A 24,301-nucleotide genomic window follows, 5' to 3' on the forward strand; every position below is an offset into this window, starting at 1 on the left:
CAAGAGCGCGTCCCAAGAAAGGCCTGGCGACGTGTAATAGTGGGCTGGGTCGAGGCCATACTTCTCAAGACATAATTTTCGAAAGCTCTCAAAAACGTCAGCTAACAGAGTTACGTCTGTTTTAACATACAAATCGTGGTAGTCTCCAAGATTTCGGCAACCAAAGGTTTTCCACACTTTTTGAGCGTGTGCATACTCTTCGTCTGTTATGTGCTCGTCGTTCAGCTTGCTGTAAAACTTCTCTTTTTCTGGCAAACTTGTTTCTTTGAATCTTTCCCAAGAGTCTATGTACTCGTAAGGGTAGATTCCCTTATTGAAAAGAAGTTCGTAATTTTCTTTAGAAATAGATTTTGTTATTTCTAATGCCTCTTTTGGCATGCCTTTTACAAGTGAATCAAGGCTTCCTTGTAGGAAGTTTAAGCTGTCAATGAACCTTAAGCCGCCCAGTGAAAATGTGATGTATTTTTCCATGTTGTTTGCAACACATTTTACCTCTTTCTGGGCCTCTTTTGAAATCTTTGACATCGCCTGCATTAAATGGTGCGCGTCATAGCCCCTCAGGTTGTGAAATACAACTGGTATTTGGATCGTCTTTGGGTTTATTCGCATCAACAGGTTGCACAAGTTGTGCGCTGCTCCTCGGTACTTCCCTGTTATGTGGCAATGGTCCTTTACCACATCTTTGTAGCTTGGCTGGATAAGCGGTTTGTGGCAAGCCAAGCAGTTTTTTTGGTTTTTTGCGGCCTCTTTGTGCCTTTTTTTCGTCAACTTTTTCAGCTCATAGTGATGGGCCACCCTGCAAGCCAGGCAATTTTCTTGGTTTTTTGCGGCCTCTTTTTGTTCTTTTTTTGTCAACTTTTTCAGCTCACAGCTATGGTCCTCCTTAAGGTTTCTCGCCTCTTTTTCCTTTTTGTAATAACATTTTTTGTGCATCTGCCCAAAGTAATCAAGAGTTTTTTTCTTTTCATTCCCAATCCAAACCGGCAACGAGTCTAAAAAGTTTTGTTTCATCAACGGGTCTTCGCAAATGTGGCAAACGGTTGCTTTTTTGAATTTTCCCCAGTCTTTCCAAGTCATAACAATTGGGCTTTGATTTGACAATTCATGCCTTATTTGTCGCTCTTCGCTTAAAAGGCAGTTCAAAAACACTTCCATGGGTTTTTCTCCTCTGTAAACAAAGGGCTTTTTTATTTTTCCGTCACTCCTCACAACAGTATAAGAAAAACTACACGCCTCGTGCTGTTCTGTCTTTTCCGTGTGGCTTTTTTGCTTCAAGTCTTCCAGTTCTTCTCCTTTATCTTTTATCTTCTGGCGGTCTTCTGACGTTTCGCGTTTACATCCTTGCATCTTTCTTAACAATGCCTCACAGTCTGCGTAAATCACAAAAGGCACTTTCATTTGCTTGTGGTAGTTTTTAAAATAAAGGGTGTTGTTCCCCTCTTCCGGCATCTCGATCCTTGTCGGCCTGCCATTAACTCCATTGCAATATTTTTCGTGGTTCTCGAGCAAATCTGCTCTTGAAAAACCGGTCAAGCACAACATGCAAAAGTGTTTTTTGTTGTGTGATTTGCTCTGATCGTAAAGCAGTGCGCTTACTCTTTTTACAAAACAGTAGTGCTGGGTTTCGCCCGACTCAATTAACATAAGACAAATACGGGAAATGCTTTTTTCTTTTTCGCTAATTCTGAGTGGAATCACACGGCCATCCACCCATCCAAAGACGTTCATTGCGAGTTTTGGGTTTTTCGCCTCAAGCCTGTCAAGCTGTTTTAGGGGTGTTGGAAAATCGATTCCGCTGTAGTCTATCCCGTCATCGGCTGGGTACTTGCTTGGCCTTTGGGCGTCTTTCCCATCTTTGGGAGGAAATAGCGCCGCCCTTAGTGCCCATTTTAGACACTGGTTGTCCATGTTTCGGACGTTTATAATGGCTTTCTTTTTTGCCAATTTTGGGGGCAATGGCATGTAAGTTCCACCTCGCAATGGCTGATAACGCGCAACGTTGATGTACGCCTCAGTTATTCTTTCAATAACCCAGCCTGAGCCTCTTTCCGACCAAGCCTCGATTTCTCCCTTTGCTTTTTCAATAAAATTGTCAAAATTTGGTTTTATTTCATCTTTTTTGTATTCTGTGAAAACGTGGGGTTCTCTTTCTCTGAAATAGTGGCTCATGTGCTGAGTAACACCGTTTGTTTCTTTTGAAAACTTTACTTCAAGCCCAAAGCTGGCTTTTATGCTTTTTAAGTCTTCAATTTCGCTTTCTAACAAATCGGAAAACTTTTTTTTGTTTTTTCTTGCAAATTTGTACAGATCTTTGTTGTTTTGGTCATTTTCGGGAATTGACATTTTCCATACACGGAGCCATTCGTTGAAATCTGTTTGGGCCAGTAAAAAAGTTAAATTTCTTTGGGGGTTTCTTTGAAATTCACGGATGTTTTCCTCCATCATAGCTTGCAAAACTTCTGACGAATATCTTGCGGCAGCCATCTGTTGTATATGCCAAAGAAAAATATTTGTTCAATTGGAAAATAAATCTAGCGCACTATGTTGCTGCGGGCCGTTAGAGGTGCCGCCGAAAGCCTTTTTTGTAACTCGTGGCGCAAGAGGGATAAAAAAGCGGCTTGCGATCCGCACTCAAGTCTTTTTGTCAATTAAAAGTTTGTATTTATAAGGTAATAATGCAACCAAACAACGACTGGTACACAGTGGGGTCAAGTGAAACTGCTTCGGGAAGTTAAAGCAGTCAAAGGCCTTTTTTTTGTTACTTGTGGCGCAAGAGGGATAAAAAAGCGGCTTGCGATCCGCACACACACATGTACGTTAGGAGTTATGGGCGCACACACATGTACGTTAGGAGTTATGGGCGCAAACCCCGCAAACCGTGTGACAAGGAGCGAGGCGAGACTGGGCGAGCCGAGTGAGTTGTCACACGGTTTGCGGGGTTTGCGCCATAACTCCTAACGTACATGTGTGTTTCCGCTCTGACTAAAGGTCGGCTAATTTTGATTGGAATCGAGAATTTGACCCGGGTCGCACTAGAGCGAATTTTGTTTGTGTAAGTCATAAATATGTCAACACGTAGCGTAAAATAAGTGCGACCCTCAGTTTCAAAATCTTGCCAAATTTTTGCGGATCGCCAAATATACGCCAATCTTCAAAGAAGCCGAAGTCTTGCCTCGGAGGCTTCCAAATTTTGGCAAAACAGACAATTTTGTTTTTCTAACCATTAAACTGTCATATTACCCAAAACATGTTTGGATAAAATTACGTTTAGTTTGTCGCTACTAGTTTGGCAAGCGCAATGGCGGGACAAAATAGCTTTTTACCCGGTCCATCTGGCCCTTTCTACAGTTATTTAACGTCAAATTAGGAATGTGAGCGGGGCTTCTATCCAAACCTCTTTGAACCGTACCCTGGGTCTAGTTCTGGTTACTGGCAGCACGAACAGATGGCGTTTGCGAAAGAATCCTCCGTCGGCGCAAGCATGGAACAATCTCCTTCGATCGCAAATAAAGAAGCCATCAAAAGTAACGCAACCGGTAACCCAAAAGAAAAAAAGAAGTACGAAACAAGCCGTGAAAATAATCATATGGCGAAGATCAATATCTGCACAATTTGGGCGCAAGCTGCTTCGTTGTATGTGTCGTGTGACGAGCGCTAATTAGATGGGTTTGTGATTGACATATGTGACAATCAACAAAGTTTTGGTTAAAACATTTAGGTTTGATGCGACCTCTGCAAAAATTTGGAACTTGCAAAATTTTGGCCAATTTTTTCCTCACCAAAATTTGGAAAAGATTTGATTTTGCTCTAGTGCGACCCGGGCCTTTATTTTTATGGCTCTTAAAGTTCGTTATTTCTTTGATTTTGATGAACACTTCTGTCATGGCACTGCCTCGAAAATGTCGTGCATTATAATATCATATATTAATGGTAAGGCCGCGAAGACCTTATAAACATTAACAATGCATGGTTGAATGTCTTCCGTACAGGGATGATAACTTAGGCTCTCTTTAATTATGACGTTCTGGCCGAGCAATCAGTTTGTTCCGAACCAATGCTCGGCAGCTGGCACGAACATCATATAAGCACAAACCATCGAATCATCTGATCATTCAGTTGAATCGATGCCACCAAAGTAAGGGTTTGAGTATGGCAGAGGAACAAGTCACTGAAGATCAAGAAGCGCGAAGATTGTCAAAGAATTCAAAACTGCTTGGTTTTTTGTTCGCATTAATCTGCGTTAGTGGGAGCGTGGCTATCTTTGCGGTTGTTATATTTCTGCGTAAAGATTGCCCTGACTGCAAACAGCGTTCACCGATAGTAATGCCGATGTTGGCGATCCTTGCTACTTTGCTGTTTTTGCTTGGTCTCAGCATATTGACAGCATTCTGTAGAAGACGAAAAAACAGCTCAACACTGCCTCCTGAAGTTGTCATCTCTTCGATCCCCGCCGAAGATTTGGAAAACTCTCCCGTTCCAATACTGCCCGATAAACATGTTGTTTATGGTCGGCCGTTTGTTATTGAAGCCTCATCACTGGATTTGCCCGATTATTTTACTGCTGTTCAAAATACCGGTGAAGTTTATTCAACTGTAGACGCGGAATTTTGGACAGATGTCCCTGAAATTCGACCTCCGAGTTATGAACAAGCGGTTGCTCTAGATTGCAACATTTTGCAGTAAAATGGATACGCATCATCACAAATAAGGAATTATCGTAAACACAAGACTGCATGGAAGGTCATAACAAATTCCTTACGGTTTGATATTAACTGCCAGCGAGTGAAAGCTTTAGCAATTATTTCGAGTGCCTTTGCCAAAACTCGGATCGGGTGAGGGGTGAGGGAGATGCGAACTGCATTTCAATCCCAGGTTCCTCAATTTTTTCAGATCTAGCGGCAGATTTGAACGTTCCCCACATATATTTCAAAGCCAGGTAATGCCGTTTGTTAAAACCTCTTCAGTAAATTTGCCTGATCGTTTTGCTGTTATTCAAAGTTTTCGTGAACTTTGTTCATCTGTGGACGCGGAAGTTTGGACAGAAGATGTTTCTGAAACGCCGCCTCAACACTTGAAATGACAACAATAGCGATGGTACTGCATGCAGGAGACATGAATGCAGTTGCTTTAAAACAGGAAAACACAAAAGATAGAAGATTTTTTATACTCACAACATAATTATATCATATGCGAGGTTTCTCTCTGAAGCTGTCGGTTCGTTGGAATCATAAAATATCCTAAAGAACTTCCCAAGATCGATCCATCTCAACTTCTTTGAAGAACTCAAGTTCATTCTACAGTGGAACCCCGATATAACGATCCTCGATATAACGATATTCCCGATATAACGATAAATATTCTATGTCCTGGCAAAAGTTACAGTAAAATGTATGGGACGGAACCCCGATATAACGATCTTCGATATAACGATATTCTCGATATAGCGATGAGAATTTAGCGAACAGAACGTAAAATCCTCCCGATATTAACGATATTATCAGTACACCGTCACATTATATTTGCAAAACATCGAATTTAATGCAATAACATTACGGTAATCGAGTCATCTCGAACGTTTGTAAAAACAGCTTTGTACAATGATATACGAAAATGATACTGTGTTCTAAGCCTTCTTGTCAAAATTATTCTCTCTATCTTTCTCTATATATGCAGTAAAAGGTACTTGTCAGGTTTACCCCGATATAACGATATTTTCAGTTATTTTACGGCCATATCGTTATATCGGGAGTTTCGATATAACGATATTATTTTACTGCTCCCTTCGCATATCGTTATATCGGGGTTCCACTATACTAAAGTAAACTAATGATTTTGTTATGAGCTATCATCAGCTACTGTTTGTCCCAACTTAAGTTCTTTACCTATAGCTTTTTTGGTATTTTCTTTCTACATTTCATAATGAATTCTGTTACAATAGTACAGTTTATGAGCAGGACAAAATGGAGCCGGGCAAGAAGTAAAGAAAGTAAGAAGAAGTAAAACAAGAAGTAAAACTGATTATATGGGCTTTGAAATAAACTTTAAAAAAAACATCAAGAGAGTAAATGACGAAACACAGAAGTAGAATTATGATTAGTACTGAGCAAAATAATATCGGTAAAGCGCTCTTTTAGACCGTTTTTCTAGTTAGCCTTTGCGTATAGATAAAGGAATATCATTCCAGTAATAGCGTCCAATAATTGTTGGACAAAATGTTCTTATTTTTATTCTAAAAGAACTAGGGTTAAGATACTGCCAGGCTACGCTTCGAGTGGCATGATTATCTTTGGTTTGTAAAAGTAAAATAGAACCTTATCTCACAGTATTTTCTGTACATTCTGTACTTTTCTAAATAGTAGGGAAATCTCGAAACTACTCGAACTACTCTTCCCAGTCTCTTGCAAACTGCGTTTCATTGACCTCCAAGGATACTCGATGCTTACAGTTGGATGAACAGTACATGTCAAAATGGAAATGTCATACGCTAAAATCTAAGAATATTCACAAGTATTTTTTCAGCCTAACATCGGCAGCAAAAGTTGATATTATTTAATATATATAAATGTTTTTGCCCGTCAGTTACTTTCCGGAAAAACGTGACACTTACCACTTGTGAAGAAGAGTCTTTCTGCCCACGTACATGTACGCGTCGATATTTTGTTTGTTTTGTTTTTTTTTGTTTCGTGTTATGGATCATTAACGTTGGATAAATTTTAACCCATTGGCTGCATGGACCGGATGACTAATAATACATACGTTTTACTTAAGTCCCTAAAGCATAGAATAGTCTTCCGCTCTGAATCTTCTTTCATACATGGCTGACAATGCATGGTTCCGAACGAATGCTCAGCAGCTAGTATGAACATTATATAAGCATCACGACAATCTGATCATTCAGTTGAATCGTACCACCAAATGTATGATTACGGCAGACGAACAAGTCACTGAAGAACAAGAAGCACCGAGATTGTCAAAAAATGGAAAACGGCTTTGTTTTTTTCTCGCATTTATCTGCATTAGTGCGGGCGTGATTATGTTTGCGGTCTTTATGCTTATGCATAAAAATTGCCCTGACTGTAAACAGCGTCCAATGATAGTAGTGTCAGTGTTGGCCATTCTTGCTACTTTACTGTTCTTTTTCGGTCTTAAAATATTGACGACACTCTGTACAAGACGAAAAAACAACTTAACCGTGGCTCCACAAGTTGTCAACTCTTCAGTTCCCACCGAAGATTTGGAAAACCCTCCCGTTCCAATACTGCCTTATAATCATGTTGCTTGTGGTAGGCCGTTTGTCATTGGAAACATTGAAGCCTCATCACTGGAATTGCCTGATTATTTCACTGCTGTTAAAAACACTGATGCAGTTTATTCATCTGTGGACACCGCATTTTGGACAGATGTCCCTGAAATTCGGCCTCCGAGTTATGAACAAGCGGTTGAACTAGATGGCAACATTTTGTAACATTTTGCTGTGAAATGGATACGCATCATCACAAATAAGGCATTACCGAGAACACAAGACTGCATGAAAGTCATGAAAGGTCTATAACAACATTCATTCTACGGGCTGCTGTTAACTGCTCGTGAAAGTTTTAGACATGTTTTTAGCAACTACAAGAATCGCCTTTGTCAAGACTCGCGTGAAAAACAGCTGAACTGCAATTCTGTCCTAGGTTTTTTGTTTCTCCAGCTGAACACATTACGATGTATATAGTTTTACGAGTCTTGCATTATCTCATTAACCTAATTACAATACTACAGACACAAACGAATTACAATATTAAACAAGCCTTGCAATGAGTCTTGCATTAGGGACGGACCATTAGAAAAGTGATAGGGGGGGTGGGGAATTTTCGGCTTGCACGAATTTTTTTTTCTGTCCATTTCTTGTGCAGGATTTTTTTTTTCGGGTGAAACCCTCTGCTCGAATTTTTTTTTTTAGATAAATGTTTTTTTCTTCAGACAAATGCCATTTTTTGTTACTTTATACCATGTTTTTTGACAAATGTTGCTTTGTTGATTATTTTTTAAATATTTTAAAAATGCTGTTGTTCATTGACTGCATCCTTTAGGGACTGTCAATAAGTACCGAGGGGGGGGGGGGGGGGTCGGTGGTGGTCAAAGGGCGGTGCAATTGGAAAAAGTGGAGACCCACCCCTTCCTTCTAATTGTCTCTAATGGACACTTTATTTCTATATATAGTTTCTTACACATCTTCTTTCGCTTCTTAACACACCAAAGCAGGATGAATTTCTCGATCACTTCGTATAATAGATTTGTGTTTTTCATATATTTCTGTGTAAAGTCCGTGGGAAAACTTAGACATAAACATATGCAAAAACTAAAACAATACGTAATAGAAATTCATAAATAATTACTGCAGAAATCTTATTTGACCGGAATTGACAACATAACTAAGACCACTGTATATCGTACCATTCATGTTTGCAATCTGTTTGAGAAATGAGTTAACTAGTAAGCAATCTATGCAGGCTAGAGAGAGACGAGCTAAAGGAATGTTATGATCACAATCCATCTAGGGGGGTGTGGGGGCATGCTCCCCCAGAAAATTTTGAAATTTCTAGGCTCGGAAATGCTATTTTCAGCGTTCTCCACCATATATTTCGTCGAAAAAGAGATCTCATGAAGTGTTAAATGATGGCAGGTATTTTCAGGTATTAATAGGACCTTTCCTTCTGCACGAATTTTTTTTCTTGCCATTTTGGCTTGCATGAATTTTTTTTTGGTTTTTCCCCCACTAATGGTCTAATGGTCCGTCCCTTATGTTGGCGAGCCCGAAGGTCGAGTCAGAATACAAATGAACAGTGAATATGTACAGTGATACTACACACTAAAATGCCTAATAAGAAATTTATTAGCCAACTTTGTCTTTTCCCAAAATGTTGACTTCTAAGACTTTCCACCGTTTTTGAATCATTCGCGCCGTCAAGAGAAATACGGAACCCGTTCAATCGGTCTCGTGGAGTACAATCAGATCGTTAATTTTTTTTTACAATTTTATGGCAATTAAATCTAAGTCTAAAATATATACAAAACAAGCAAAGCCATAAGGATAATCTGTAAAAGAGTGGAACACTCCATGTGAGACAGATCACCAGGTAGCTAATCTAAATAAGTAAACATGTAATAACAATCAAGAAAAAAAATTAAATCAAATATTCATTCCTCACTTAAAAACGTCTTCATTCCCGACTTAGAAACTGCACAACTAGGGGATAATATAATATCTAAGGGTATCGAATTCCACATCTCATCAATTCTATTAAAATAAGTGTATTTAAAATATGTCGTTCTAGCAATATATCGGTGTTTGGAGTACAAAAATATCATGAGATATTTGAACTAGTTCCTCACGTTTTTTTTGTACTTGAAGCAGAGTTGGATAATAAGATCACAGTTATATTGCTCGTGAATTTTCCCTTCACGTCATTGGGGCAACTCTAAACTGTGATAAATTGTTAAAAAAAGGCATTAAAATATAACCAAAAAGATGCCTAGAAAATTAATCAGTCGCCATTATATTATAATACGTAATTGTTTTTTTGCCTGTCCGTTCAGAACAACCGTTCGTGTATAAATATTTAAATACTTGCCACAGTAAAATAAAGGCCAAGATAAACAAGTGTGTTTCTGCTCACGTACATGAATGTGTCGATATTTTAATTGTTTTGCGTTCTTTTCGTTTCCGTCGTGTTGAGATGGGTCATTGATTTTGGATGAATTTTAAAGGAAGTGTACATGTATGTAGGTTGTAAACAAATTAACCTGAAAAACAGTTTGACCTCAATATACACGAACGTATCGATATCAATTTCTGGTTGTTGTTTTAGTAAAAGGGTTTTTGTTTCGTTTTGTTTTTGTATAGTTTCTTGCTTGACTTTGGATAGGATTTTTACCCATTGGCTGCGGAATTTGTCTTGAAAGGCTTTCATAGGTCAGTTTTATTTGGGAGGGGAGGGGGAGGGAGGAAACGGGAAATGGGCAAAAGGAAGCCTACCACTCAGGCTAATTTACCTTGTCGTTCAATACGTCTCAGACTTAATAGTACACTTTAATCGTGCTTCCGTTCTGAATAAAGGTCGGCTTAACTTTGATTGGAATCGAGAATTTATTTTTATGGCTCTAAAAGTTCGTTCTTTCATTGGATTTTGATGAACACTTCTGTCATAGCACTGCCTCGAAAATGTCGTGCATTATTTATGCAATAGAGGACTTTTTCCGTGTTTACATAGCCTCATCTAAACACGAGGGGGGTTGGGAGAATTCGAGACAGTTATGCAAACCCGAGACGCAGTCGAGGGTTTGCATAACTTTCATAACTTTCTCAAAACGCGCATTTGACAACACATGAACCAATCAAAATTCGTGTTAGACGAGTTCAAGTAAAATTTGTGGCAAGTAGCGCCGTGCCGACGAAAGCGATTCCACGTAATTCTTGCAGAAAAATACGGAAAGTTTGGCAAAAACTAAAAGAAATGCTAAAAAATACGACTCTGTAAAGAAAGAACTTCAAGGTGAGGAGTTTATTTAAGCTGGAAATGAATGTCACTGTGCTTGATCGCTCTTGAAAGTGAAGTGAACTTGCCTGAATGATTTGGCAGCCCGCGGATAACACGGTTGAAAAGTCTCGTCGTGTCTTGTGAAGTTTTGCTGGATAATTAGGAATCATAGCACAAGCAGCGGATCTAGCGAGGTCGGTAGCAATGGTATGCATTTATTGTACGGTTAATTGTTCAGATAGCGATCTAAACGGGTCCAGTTTCTTCTACTGTCGTTTCCTCCGTCTTTGTAATGTGCTTCAAGCGTAGAATAAACTTCAAATTGACAACAAATTCTGCTTTGGTTTTCTGACAAATATTTCCATTCTTTCGTCTTTCCCAAGCCCATTTTGAATGAAAAAAGTTCACGACTATTATTGCCAATGTAACAGTAGAATTTTTTCGCTGAGAAAGTCTCGGAGAAAATATATTTTAAGCGTCATTTTAATCGCATTTTAAGCAGATTTGCCGGTATTAAAAAACACGGCAACCCATCGGCCGTGCAAAGTTTAAGTTTGTAGCTTCTAGTTTCGTTTGCGTTGACCTATATTTTTTTTCTAATAAAGAATGACTTGTAGGGAATTTTATTGTAGTACTTAAACGCAAAAATTTACTTGAAAAATGTTTACTGCGTATTTTGTTGCATATTTTGTCGTTCGCTTGAGCTCCCTCCAGGCAAAGCGCGGTGGTTCTTCTTTCTTTTGCTTTTTTCCTCGGGCTCATATATATGCGAAGAGAAAGCCGGAACACATATTAAAATTTGGTATTGTTTTCCATTTCTTTAATATCGTACTTGAAATTACTTTGCAAGTCTTTTTGGCAGTTTTATAATGTTTTTTAAATTGTGCCGGGAAACACAGAAAGCGTGACGTCACAACCGTGTTTACATACTCTCATCTAAACTCACCTATCGACCAATGAGAGCGCGCGTACTATCTTAATTATTTTATAAAATATAATATATTTATGGTATAAGCCGCGAAGACCTAATAAACAATGCATGGTTGAATGTCTTCCGTACAGGGATGATAACTTATGCTCTCTTCAATGATGACGTGCTGGCCAAGCACTCAGTTTGTTCCAAACGAATGCCCGGCAGCTGGCACGAAAGCATCAAATCATCTGATCATTCAGTTGAAGTGTTTGATTATGGCAGAGGAACAAGTCACTGAAGAATTAGAAGAGCCAAGATTGTCAAAGAATTCAAAACTGCTTGGGTTTTTCTTTGCATTTATCTGTATTGGTGGGAGCATGGCTATTTTTGCGGTTGTTGTATTTCTGCGCAAAGATTGCCCTGACTGCAAACAGCGTTCACCGATAGTAATGCCGATGTTGGTGATCCTTGCAACTTTACTGTTTTTCCTTGGTATCATCCCTTGTAATCATGTTGTTTATGGCCGGCCGTTTGTTATTGAAGCCTCATCACTGGATTTGCCTGATTATTTTACTGCTGTTCAAAACACCGGTGAAGTTTCTTCATCTGTAGATGCGGAATTTTGTACAGATGTCCCTGAAATTCGACCTCCGAGTTATGAACAAGCGGTTGGACTAGATGGAAACATCATGCGTTTGCAGTGAAATGGGTATACATCATGACAAATGAGGAATTACTGAAAACATAAGTCTGCATGAAGGGTCCATAACAACATCATAATGGGCTGATATTAACTGCTCGTGAAAACTTTAGCAATCACACGAACGTCTTTAATAATAAATAATAATAATAATAACTTTATTATCGTGTCAAACTGTAGTAGCTGAGGGGAAAAGTCCCCTCTACTAATTGTGGACACCTACCCTGCCTAACTAAAAACGTAATTAATATATATAAAATAGAAAATATTTATATACATTTAAAAACAAAAAAAACCTAATTACAACTATTAACAAGTAAACAATCTATATATTAAAATTCTGTTTCTTTAACTATATTAAAATATAAAAATTAAAATTATGTTAAAAATAAAAATTATGTCATGTAATGTTGGCGGCCAGTCATTCTTGGCATAGGTTGCAGCCCCGACAGTCACTGACATTAGCAGCCAGCGCAGTGAGGTCCCGACCACGTATAACGCATTTAAATTGCTTCAAAGAGGGTAAAATGCGTTTGCCAAGACCTTTACGAAAAGCAGCCGAACTGCATTTCCATGCCAGGTTCCTCAATTCCTTTCAGATCTAGCGGCAGATTTGATCATTCCCCACATATACTTCAAAGCCAGGTAATGCTGTTTGTTAAAACCTCTTCAGTAAGCTAAATTTGCCTTCGCTGATTGTGTTGCTGTTATTCAAAATTTTCGTGGACTTAGTTAATCTGTAGAGGCGCAAGTTTGGCATGCAGAAGATATTTCTGGAACTCCGCCACCATGTTACGAACAAACACTTGGAATGACAAAAATAGCTGCTACTGCATGTAAGGGAGATGAATGCATTTGCTTCGAAACAGGAAAACACAGAAGATAGAAGACTTTTATAATTATAACCACCATCTATATCATATGCGAGGTTTCTATCTGAAGCTGTCGGTTTGATGGAAACATCAGACATCTAAGATCGATCCATCTCAACTCTTCAAAGAACTCAAGTTCATTCTGCAAAAATAAACTGATGTTTTGTTATTGGCTATCACTAGCTACTTTTTGTCTATAACTTGTAAAAGTAAAAGAGGACCTTGTAATAATTGAATTTTCAGTACGATCTCTTACTCGCACGTGTGGTTGAGACAGAATGAAGTACTGCTTAAAACTGGGTGTCATTTCGTGACAACGAGATTACAACTACATTACAACAATAACATGAACATGATCACATAATAATCATTTTTACCTGTGAATTTTTTCCAGTGACGTTATTAGGGCTATATTTACTCAATTTAACCAAAGATTCTGAATTGTGGTAAATCATTCAAAAATAACATCAGAAAAATATTTTTAAAAGTTTATCAGTCGCAATTATTTGCTACATACATTGTATTTGTTTCTTGTATGCCTGTTAGTTTAAAATAATTTTTAAAGCAACGTCATTTATTAAAACACTTGCCACAGTAATATTATAAAGCCAAGGTAAAGAAGTGCCTTTTTGGTCACGTTAACTGATCTACGTTTCGATATTTTGTTTGTTTTGTTTTTTTTGTTTCGCGTTATGTATCATTAACTTTGGATAAATTTTAACCCATTGGCTGGATGATAATACAGTCGAAGCTCTCTTAACGGACACTCTCGTAAGCGGACATTCTTTTCGGCCCCCTTTTTTAACCCTTTTTTCCCTTTTTTTTTTTTTTCCGTTTTTTTTTTTTCAATTTTTTTTTTTTTTTTTTTTTTTTCCAAAACCCCAGTCAGTTTTACTTCCAGTAATATACCTTGACGTACAGATTAATCTTCCGCTCTGAATCAACGGTTGAATTGAACTGAAACAAAACCACAACACTGTGACTTCATTTTTGTGGCTCTATTGGGAACACGTTCTCCAAATTGTATCAGATTTCTTTGCGTTTTCATGTATTGTTTTGTCACAGCACTGCATGAAAAAATCGGAGAAATGATAACAACATATATTGCTATATATATTAATGCTATTTATAATGATCGGTTAGGCCTTAAAAACCTGTCAGTCCATAGCTGGATATTTTCTCATAGCTGCATGATCATATGCCGTCATCCCGTACATCAAGGATTAGCACTTATCCATGACTGATGACGTATCTTGCATTCATTCCGGTTGCACGTTCATGATCGTGCGCAAAGCATCGAGTGTGATCAAGTTGAATCTATTAACACTAAATGTTTGATAATGGCAGAGGAACAAGTCACTGAACAACAAGAAGCGGCAAGATTGACAAAGAATTTAAAACGGCTTGTTTTTTTATTCGCTTTTATCTGTTTTTTTACGAGCGTGGTTAACATTGCGATTGCGGCTGTATCAGTGCGTTTATTGGAATTGCCTGGCTGTAAACAGAGTTACGATTCACTGGCTGGGATTATAATAACGACGTTACCTCTTGCTTTTTTTCTGTTTCTACTCGGTTTTTTCGTATTGTTGGACTTTTGCACAGGACAAAAAAACAGCTTAAACCCGACTGCACAAGATGCCGTGTCTTCGATCCCCGCAGAAGATGTGGAGAACTCTCCCGTTCCAATACTGCCTGATAATCATGTTGCTGAGGGTCGGCCGATGATTGTTATTGAAGCCTCATCACTGGATTTGCCTGATTATTTTACTGCTGTTCAAAATACCGGTGAAGTTTCTTCATTTGTAGACTCGGGACCTCCGAGTTATGAACAAGCGGTTGAACTAGATGACAACACTTTGCAATGAAATGGATACGCATCATCACAAATAAGGAATTATCGTAAACACAAGCCTGCCTGAAAGGTCCATAACAACATCCTTACGGACTGATATTAATTGCTCGTGAAAGCTTTAGAAACCACAACGAACGCCTTTGCCAGCTGGAGACTCACTGTAGACTCCGGCGAAAAGCAACCAAACTGCATTTTCATCCCAGGCTTCTCAATTTCAGTCTTTTTCAGATAAACAGGCAGATTTGAACATTCCCCGCATTTATTTCAAAGCCAGGAAATTTGCCTGATTGTTTTGCTTTTCGTGAACTTTGTTCATCTTTGTACGAGCAAGTTTGAACAGAAGACGTTTCTCAGTGAAACTCCGCCGCAGTTAAGGACGTTAAGTTACAAATTCATTTGCCTCCATACAGGAAAATACAGAAGATAGAAGAATTTTATACCCACAACCTGTATTATTGAGCTGTTAGTTCGTCTGAATCATTAAACATCTAAAGACGATCCATATCAACTTCTTCAAAGAACTCGAACTCATTCTACTAAAGTAAACTGTTGTTTTGTTATTGGCTTTTACTGGTTACTGTTTGTCCAAGCTTAATTCCTTTATTACCCTATAGCTTGTAAAAGTAAAAGAAGACCTTGTAAGAATTGAACTATTAGTACCCAGCAGTACGATCTCCTACTAAATAGTCGGGAAAACTTGAACCACTTTTGAGTTTCGCTCTGATCGCACGTTATTAGGTCGAGATAGGATAAAATGCGTGTCATTTCATGACAACAAGCCTTGCACCTGATCACGGAATATTATTATCTGTGAATTTTTCCAGTCACGTTTAATTTACTCTTTTAACCAAAAAATTCTAATTTGGTAAATGGTTCAAAAATACCAACAGAAAAAAATTTAAAAAGTTTACCAGTCGCTATTATTTCTACAATTGTCATAATTGTTTTGTCTATTGCCTGATTTTTAAAATCTTTTCAGAACACGTCATTTATTTAAACACTTGCCGTAGTGATAAATCAAGTAGAAGTGTCTTCTGCTCACGTTCAGTTATTTGCGTGTCGTTATTTTGTTTGTTTTACTTTTTTGTTTTGTGTTATGGATCATTAATTTGAAAATTTTTTTAACCCATTGGCTGGAAGACTAATGATACGTCAGTTTTACTTCCAGTAATTTACCTTAATATACAGATTAAATCTTCCGCTCTGAATCATCGGTTGAATTGAACTGAAACAAGACCACAACAGCATGCCGGACATCCTTTTTGTGGCTCTATTGAGAAAACGTTCTCCAAATTTTATCAGGTTTCATTGTATTTTCATCTATCTTTTTGTCACAGCACTGCCAAAAAAAATGTAAAACAACCATTTTTAATAAACAGTAAAGGACATTTCAACAACACAACAAAAACAAAAGAAGGTACGGATGGACAAAAAAATAAAGTTTAAAACGGATTGCGATATTGGTTTTGAAAAACTGTTAGGTTGAACTGTTTTCTGTTTCAAAGTTAATCTCGTTCGTTTGCAATATAAATAGTATGTATTAAATATTGTTTTGTAATAACTTATATTTAGGTAATAGTGTCCCCGATCAGTGGACCTCTTTAGGCATGCTAGAAGATTTTGACAACTCGAATAAAGTTTATGATCGCTTATGTATGTATGTATAAGCTTTTCATTAAAACGCCCGGGAGACATATTTGTTTGTAACGAAGCTATGGTTTTGTCATTTAGATCTATAAAAGTACGGAATTTCTCTCGCCAGGGTATTTGGCAAAATTTAATACATTTTGAAAACAAAAAGCCGAGAAGACACTGGGGACGAGGTTGGATAGTCTGTATAGTGTGCAAGACTTGTAACACGTGAGTTTTATTTCCTTATTTACCCAGACGCTCTGAATTATCGGCTGAATTGAGCTGAATAATACGGTCGCTTTGTAGCTCTACTGAAATTGTATCAGGTTTTCTTTGTATTCTGATAAACCGTACAACCCGGCGGTAACTCAAACACTGAAGGGAAACGAAAAACAGTTCGGGTTAGCGGGGGTGTTCGAGTTATCCGAGTTCGAGTTACCGAGATTCTACTGTATATCTTTTTGTCACGGCACTGCATTATTATACAGGATAATACTATTTATAATATTACTTAGGCCGTAAAAACCTATAAATGCAAAGCTGGATCAGTATTTTTCTCATAGCTGAACATATGCCGCTAAATCAATGATTAGCAATTATCACTGATGACGTATCTTGCATTCACTCCCCTTGCACGTTTTCCTTATAAGCGCAAAGCATCGTGATCAAGTTGAATCTATTCACTCTGAATGTTTGATTATGGCAGAGGAACGAGTCACTGAACGACAAGAACCGGTGAGATTGTCAAAGAATTCAAAACGGCTTGGTTTTTTATTGGCATTTATCTGCATAATTGCGAGCGTGGTTATCTTTGCGATTGTTATATTTCTGCGTAAAGATTGCCCTGACTGTAAACGGCGTTCACCGATAGTACTGTCGTTGGCGATGCTTGCTACTTTACTGTTTATCCTTGGTCTCAGCATATTGACAGTATTCTGTAGACAAAAAAACTTTTCCCTGGCTGGTCAGGATGTCAACTCTTCAATTCCCGCCGAAGATTTGTAAAACTCTCCCGTTCCAACACTGCCTATGTTAGGCAATGTTGCTTATGGTAGGCCGTTTGTTATTGAAGCGTCATTCCTGGATTCGTCCAATTATTTTACCGCTGTTCAAAATACCGGTGAAGTTTCTTCAACTGTAGTCGCGGGATTTTGGACAGTTGTCCCTAACATTCGACCTCCAAGTTATGAACAAGCGCTTGAACTAGATGGCAACATTTTGCCGTGAAAAGAATACGCATCATCACGAACAAGGAATTATCGTAAACACAAGATTGCATGAAAGGTCCATAAGATCATCAAAAAGTGAACTATCACTGGTTACTTTTTGTCTATAGCTTGCAAAAGTAAAAGAGGACCTTGTAATAACTCGCACGTTTGGCGGTCGCGTGCTGCTTAAAACTGCGCGACATTTCATGACAATATGAACATGCCCTCTCCTCCGCAGAGCCCTTCGGGGGGAAATAGTAGGGAGAGGAACGGGGAGAGGTGAAAAGTAAGCGCGCGGAGCCTGGAGAGAATCGAAACGAAAGCGCGCGGGGCACCCGCCCTCCCGCGCCCCCGCGCTCCCCCATTTCATTTTTCGTGTCGCCTTCCCCCCCGTGTTTCGCCTCCCCCACGAAAGAGGCCTCTGCGGAGGAGAGAGATGAACATGCCAAATAATAATTTACCGGTGAATTTTTCCACTATTATTACTTTTACAGTCACTATTATTGGCTACATAACTGTTTCTTGGGTGCCTGTTATTTTTTAACACTTGCCACAGTGATATTAAAGCCAAGGTAAAGAATTGTCTTTTTGCCGCCACGTTTACTGATTTTTTGTTTCGTGTTGTGGATCATTAACTTTGGATAAATTTCAACTTATTGGCTGAATGAGTAAAGATATGTCAGTTTTACTTCCAGTAATTGACCTTGATTTTTTAGATTAATCTTCCGCTCTGAATCATCGGCTGAATTGAACTGAAACAATACTGCCTTTTTGTGGCTCCGAACATGTTCTCCAAATTGTATCAGGTTTCTTTTTATTTTTATATACATATTTTTGTCACAACACTGCCACCAAATTGAGGGCACATTTCAATAACACAGCAAATACAAAAGATGGGTAGGGATGGGCAAAAATTGTTGAAGATTAAAACAGATTGCGATGTGGCTTTTTGAAAAACTGTCAGGCTAAACAGTTTTCAAAGTTAATATCGTTTGCTTGTAACTTTTAATTGCAAGTGCATGGGAGACATACTCTATTGCAACGAAGCTATGGTTTTGTCATAAAAGTAATTTCTTTACTTAGTTTTCTAGTAAGCTTCATGGCGACTATTTGGCAAAATTACACAGTCTCTTTAAAGGGGCAAGGCACGGTTTTTCACCTTCACCTGTCTCCTGGCGCCAAGTGGGTAGGGCACGGTATTTTAGGTAATTCTATTTATTTTCGTTAATTAAGAACTCTAAACGTAAAGTTGGCAGAGATAAAAAGTCTTAATACTGACAAAATCTCGGCCACATAACAAACAAGGATGATTTTCGAGCATTGTAAATGACACTTTTACATAAATTGAGATAAACGTGAAAAAAGTCGTGCCGACGTTTTTTAAGTTTACCCGAACGCAATTCGTTTTAATCTTCTCGAATTTTGCCCAACCATGCCCCTTTTTGGCCTTTCTGTGTTTCTTTTAAATTCTTCTACAGCACTTTAAGCCGTTATTGTAATACTTTAGTTAATTCTATGACCAGTTGGTCAGTGCCGAAATTGCCTATAATTGCGTGACATAGCCCGTTTTAAAAACCCATTGGCCGGACAGTGAACAAGACCTACAACACGTTAGTTTATTTCCTTATTTACGCGGACTTCAAACTTCCGCTCTGATTCGTCGGCTGGAATGAACGAGTCAATTCGATCACTTTGTGGCTCTATTGAAATTGTATCAGATTTCTTTGTATTTTGACATACATCTTTCGTCTCAGCACTTCAGAAAAATATCGGACAAATATTAAATGAAAAAATTATTATATATGATATAATTATAACAGTTAGGACGTAAAGACCTGACAATGCATATGCATGGGATGATACTTTCTCATAGCTGAACGTACGGCTAAATCAATAGTAAGCTCTTATCAGATGTGACGTTTCTGGCATTAATTATTTCCCTTGCACGTGCACCATATTAAAGATCACGGTGACACGAAGTTGAATCTATTAACACGAAATGTTTCATTATGGCAGACGAACAAGCAACTAGAGAACAAGAAGCACCGAGATTGTCAAAGAACGCAAAAAGGCTTGGTTTTTCATTCGCATTTATCTGTATCAATGCAAGCGTGGTTATCTTTGTGATTGTAATATTTCTGCGTCGGGGTTGCCCTGACTGTGGACAGCGTTCACCGATATTAGTTCCAATGTTGGTGATTGTTGCTACTTTACTGTTTTTCCTTGGAGTGAGCATTTTGACGCCGTTGTTTGTAAGAAGAAAAAACAGCTCAACCCTTACACCTCAAGTTGTCATCTCTTCGATCCCCGCCGAAGATTTGGAAAAATCTCCCGCTCCTGTTTTGCCTTACAATCACATTCCCTTCGTCGCAAGTGCCTCGATTGATTTGCCTGATTATTTTACTGCTATTCAAAATACGACTGAAATTTATTCATCTGTGGATGCGGACGTTTGGACAGAAGAAAATGCTCCTGAAATTCGGCCACCATGTTACGAACAAGCCCTTGAAATGGCAAGGTTATCAACTGCAAGTGAAACTGAATACACATAATAAACTATGCTACAAAATTGCAGGGAAATACCGAAGATAAAATATAATAATATGCAAGAATATTTACTTGTGGTGTGTGAAGTGATCACACGAGCGACCGAGTTGGGCTAGCTAGGATGCAAATTGCAATTCTGTCCCTCGAACATTTCCCACGTGTGCGACTGATTTAAATGCCCAGTGTTCAAAGAAAGTTTCCTGATTATTTAACTATTATTCAAAATATCGATGAAGCTTATTTATTTGTGGAGGTGAAAGGGCTTGGATAGAAGATGTCCCAGAAAATCCACAACGTGTTACGAACAAGCGCTTGAATTGACAACATAAATGCTAGTAAACTACAAAAGAGGTGTTAGCATTTGCGTCGATTCGAGGCAGAGAAATACGGCAGATACAAGACTACAATAATATATATATTTAATGTAATAACATACTGTAATCCTAAGTTTATATCGGATGAGCGATCGATCCTGACCTCAAAGAACTCTGCGCGTAAAAAGAAAATCAGTTTACATTAAGTAAGTTGAGTTTAGGCTTCTTTTTATCCAGGTATAAGAGACTATTTCTTCACAGTCTGTTTGTCGCACTGTTTTATTAAATTATGTTAATACTCAAGGATTGGAGAAACGCGAACGTGCTGTTGTTTACCTCTCTGCTATGAACACGGAAGTTACGTGCCGCTTGAAACGCACAAGACTGTAGCGTGACAGAAGTAACGCGTGACAACAACATTACGTCAACAAGCACCCTTCGAATGTATTCAACACGCGACCTCGTTAATATATATTTATGAAACGAAATTAAATTCGCGGTTAAAAAATTCTCGTAAAGTTGTTTACAAATTGTCAAAGGAATTCCACCTTAAATAATTTACTGATAAAATTCAAATTATCATTACAACTTTGTGTTTTAGAGAATAAAGACCGCCTTAAACGTGATGGTTTGCAGGTAGCTACATCAATGTTTTTTTTTTCGATTACGTTTTGTTCCCTTTATAGTGAATTTATATGGATCAGTTGCTTTGAATACAATATTTTCCCATTTTTTTTCTTGGCAAAAAAAACAGGGCAGTATGGTATTGTTAATTATGCTGTACAAGGTGGTTCTAACTTTTAAGTCTGTGGATGAAACCCTGGTGTGTGACCATTCAAATGAAAGCTACTGAGCAGTACTTTCATGTACTGTTTACTGTCTTTACTATGCTGTACAAGGTGGTTCAGTCTAACATTTAAGTCTGTGGATGAAACCCCAATGTGTAACCATTCAAATATGAAAGCTCCCAAGCAAAACATTAATGACAGATGTGGTTTTGTTTGTTTATTTTTAGTTTTTTTTTTAGAAAATGAAATTCGATTTGTCAATTTGAGCTTCAGCCATCTTGGAAGCGAAAAGCATGAACCACACAAACCACTTCCGTTCTGAATAAATAAAGGTCGGCCTGACAACAATGATAGTCAAAACTGTGTGCTTCATAAAAACAAGTTTCAAATCACGGCGCCAATTTTTGCCACAATACTTCGATTCCTCAAAAATTGCGGAGTAGAGTCGTGGAAAAACCAAGTGAGTTTAGCAAGAGACTCCAGATGTTTACGCATCGCTGAAAAAAACATAGCACTCGAAATAATTATCTGTCAAGACACGCACGATTTTCGTAGCACGTACATTTAAATTCGAAGCCTATGATAATCAGTCCATGAATCGATACGACCTAATATTTAATTATGACTGAAGGACAAGAAGCGTCATGAGAACAACGACAAAGTGTACAAGAAGATTCTATTTATCGCTAGGATGTTTCAGTATTACAGCAAGTTTGGTCCTCTTTCTGATAGTTGTGTTTTTGTTTAATCAAGACTGTCCAGGCTGCCCAGATAGATCGCAAGAACAGAAGAAATCATCGTACTTAGTGACGATTCTGGGGACTGTTGCTACTTTATTGTTTTTTCTCGGAGGCAGCTTATTGACAGCGTGTTGGAACAGAGGACAAAACAGCCCAATTCCTCGAGTTATGGTATCTTTGATTCCTGAAGAAGATTTGGAAAAATCTCCTGCTCCTATTCTACCATACAATCACATCCCTCATTATCAGCCGTTTGTTGTGAAAGCACCTTCACTGGATCTGCCTGATTATTTCAGCGTTGCTCAAAATGTTGATGAACTTTTTCCCCCATCTGTGGAAGCGGAAGTTTGGACAGAAAATGATCCCGAAATTCCACCACCGTGTTACGAACAAGCGCTTGAAATGGCAGCATTAGCTGCTAGTGCAGGTGAAGATGGTATATTTAATTCCAAACAAGTAAATACCGAAGATACAAACGTATGATTTGTAAGATATTTTCTCACGGTATGAACACCTCGATCGATCGATCCATCGATCGATGCCTTTTCCCAGCCTCTCGCGGTTTAAAGTAAGCTACCTCCACGTGTATTTGAGAGCTGAAGGAATTGGAATAGTCCACAATGCTAGGCGTATGTTTATCAAGAATACGCGAGATTAACAGCGGAAGTTTAAAAGCAGCGGAACTCGAAAGAGTCATGGCCCAGAGGATGTCCTCTGTGTGACGTCACGAACACGAATCACAGACAACTTCCTGTCTGACGAAAACCGGAAGCGGAAGCTGTATTTTGAAACTGCGTTGCATTGACCTCCACTGATAAAAGTTGTCATAGTACCCGGACAACGTATGGTCAAAGTTGTTCCCCGTTTTCTCCGAAAAACGGAAATCGTCACATCAACTTTTCTCGTCAAATTTTGTTTTGTTTTCTCGGAAAAAATGAGAATTAAAACCACAAGGTTCAAGTTTTGAATTCTTAAGATTGCTGCGGATGTTCCAACATCACTATTCTGACAGCTGTGTCAGCAAATTACGCTTATTTCCACTGCGTTGAATTAATCCACAGACCTAACGAGCCCCCCAAATGCCGAGAATTATTAGTGTCTTTTTTGCAGATATTGCGTGACATAAGAAACTGAATGTGAATATCATAAGATCGGGAAAAGGTCAAGGACGGCTTCAAGCATGGCTGAAACTACGTCACTCGACACACGCACGTTTACTAAAACGGTCTTAGAAGAGCAAGGAAGGGCATATTAATCGTTTTTGTTACGCACGTTTTCGAATTATATAGACGAATGTGTTCCTGTCTGCGAGTAGCAAAGAACACTGTACTGGAAACAACATCAATTTGAATCTACTAAAACTTTGATCATGACAGAAAGTACTGCGGAACAAGAAGCTTCGAGGACCTTAAAATGTCAGCGAAGGCTGCATTTAACAGCTGCATTTCTTTGCCTTGCAGCCAGCGCGGTAGTAATGGTGTTAGCTTGCGTTTTGTTTATGGAAGACTGCCCTGGCTGCCGTTCCTACATGACGGGCACTTTGGGACCTCTTGCTATGATGCTGTTTATTGCTGGACTGATGATATTATCAGCAATAATGTGCCGAAAAGGAAGACAAAACAACTCAGCTTCTCAAGTTGTCGTCTCTTTGATTCCCGCAGAAGATTTGGAAAAATCTCCCACTTCTTTAATGCTTTTCAATCATGTGCCTAATCATCAGCCGTTTGTCGGAAACTCCTCGATAGATTTGCCCGATTATTTTACTGTTGTTCAAAATATTGATGAATTTTGTTCATCTGTGGACGCAAAACTTTGGACAGAAGATGTTCCCGAAACGCCGCCGCCATGTTATAAGCAAGCGCTTGAAATGATATCAGTTGTAACAGCACGTGAGGTGGATATGGATCCTTCTAAACAGGGAAATACCGAAGATACAAGACTGTAATATCCAAAACCTTTATTTTATTGGGTCACGTGGTAATGGAATTCTGAGCAAGGCCTGGAAATACACATAAGCCGGACTACAAAAGGTGTACATTTTGCGGCCAGTCCGCGTTTGCGTGGTGGGATATGGGTCGAGTAGTATGGATAGTTTCCAGTACAGCGCGGCCATTTTCTCCTCGCGCGTTCCTCGCGCGTTCCTCGCGTGTCTCATTTGAATTCGACGATACACGACGGAAGCAGAAAAAGAGACTGGGAGATAGAGATTCGG

The 24,301-nt window shown here is 38.6% G+C and overlaps 1 protein-coding gene across 1 annotated transcript; it reads left to right on the forward strand.

The window, feature by feature from the left end:
* The first annotated feature begins 21,947 nt into the window (after positions 1-21,947).
* LOC144630288 (uncharacterized) lies at positions 21,948-22,880 on the forward strand. The gene has a single exon (XM_078488618.1). The coding sequence runs from the start codon at positions 21,994-21,996 to the stop codon at positions 22,570-22,572; it is 579 nt and encodes a 192-aa protein (XP_078344744.1). The 5' UTR covers positions 21,948-21,993; the 3' UTR covers positions 22,573-22,880.
* Positions 22,881-24,301: the final 1,421 nt, after the last annotated feature.

The sequence above is a fragment of the Oculina patagonica genome, chromosome 11 (assembly GCF_052425735.1).
Source record: "Oculina patagonica isolate OP01 chromosome 11, crgOcupat, whole genome shotgun sequence".
NCBI classification, from domain to species: domain Eukaryota; kingdom Metazoa; phylum Cnidaria; class Anthozoa; order Scleractinia; family Oculinidae; genus Oculina; species Oculina patagonica.

Bases quoted from the DNA above. Each gene is read 5' to 3' on its own strand.
- LOC144630288 (XM_078488618.1), top strand. From the start codon at position 21,994: ATGAGAACAACGACAAAGTGTACAAGAAGATTCTATTTATCGCTAGGA.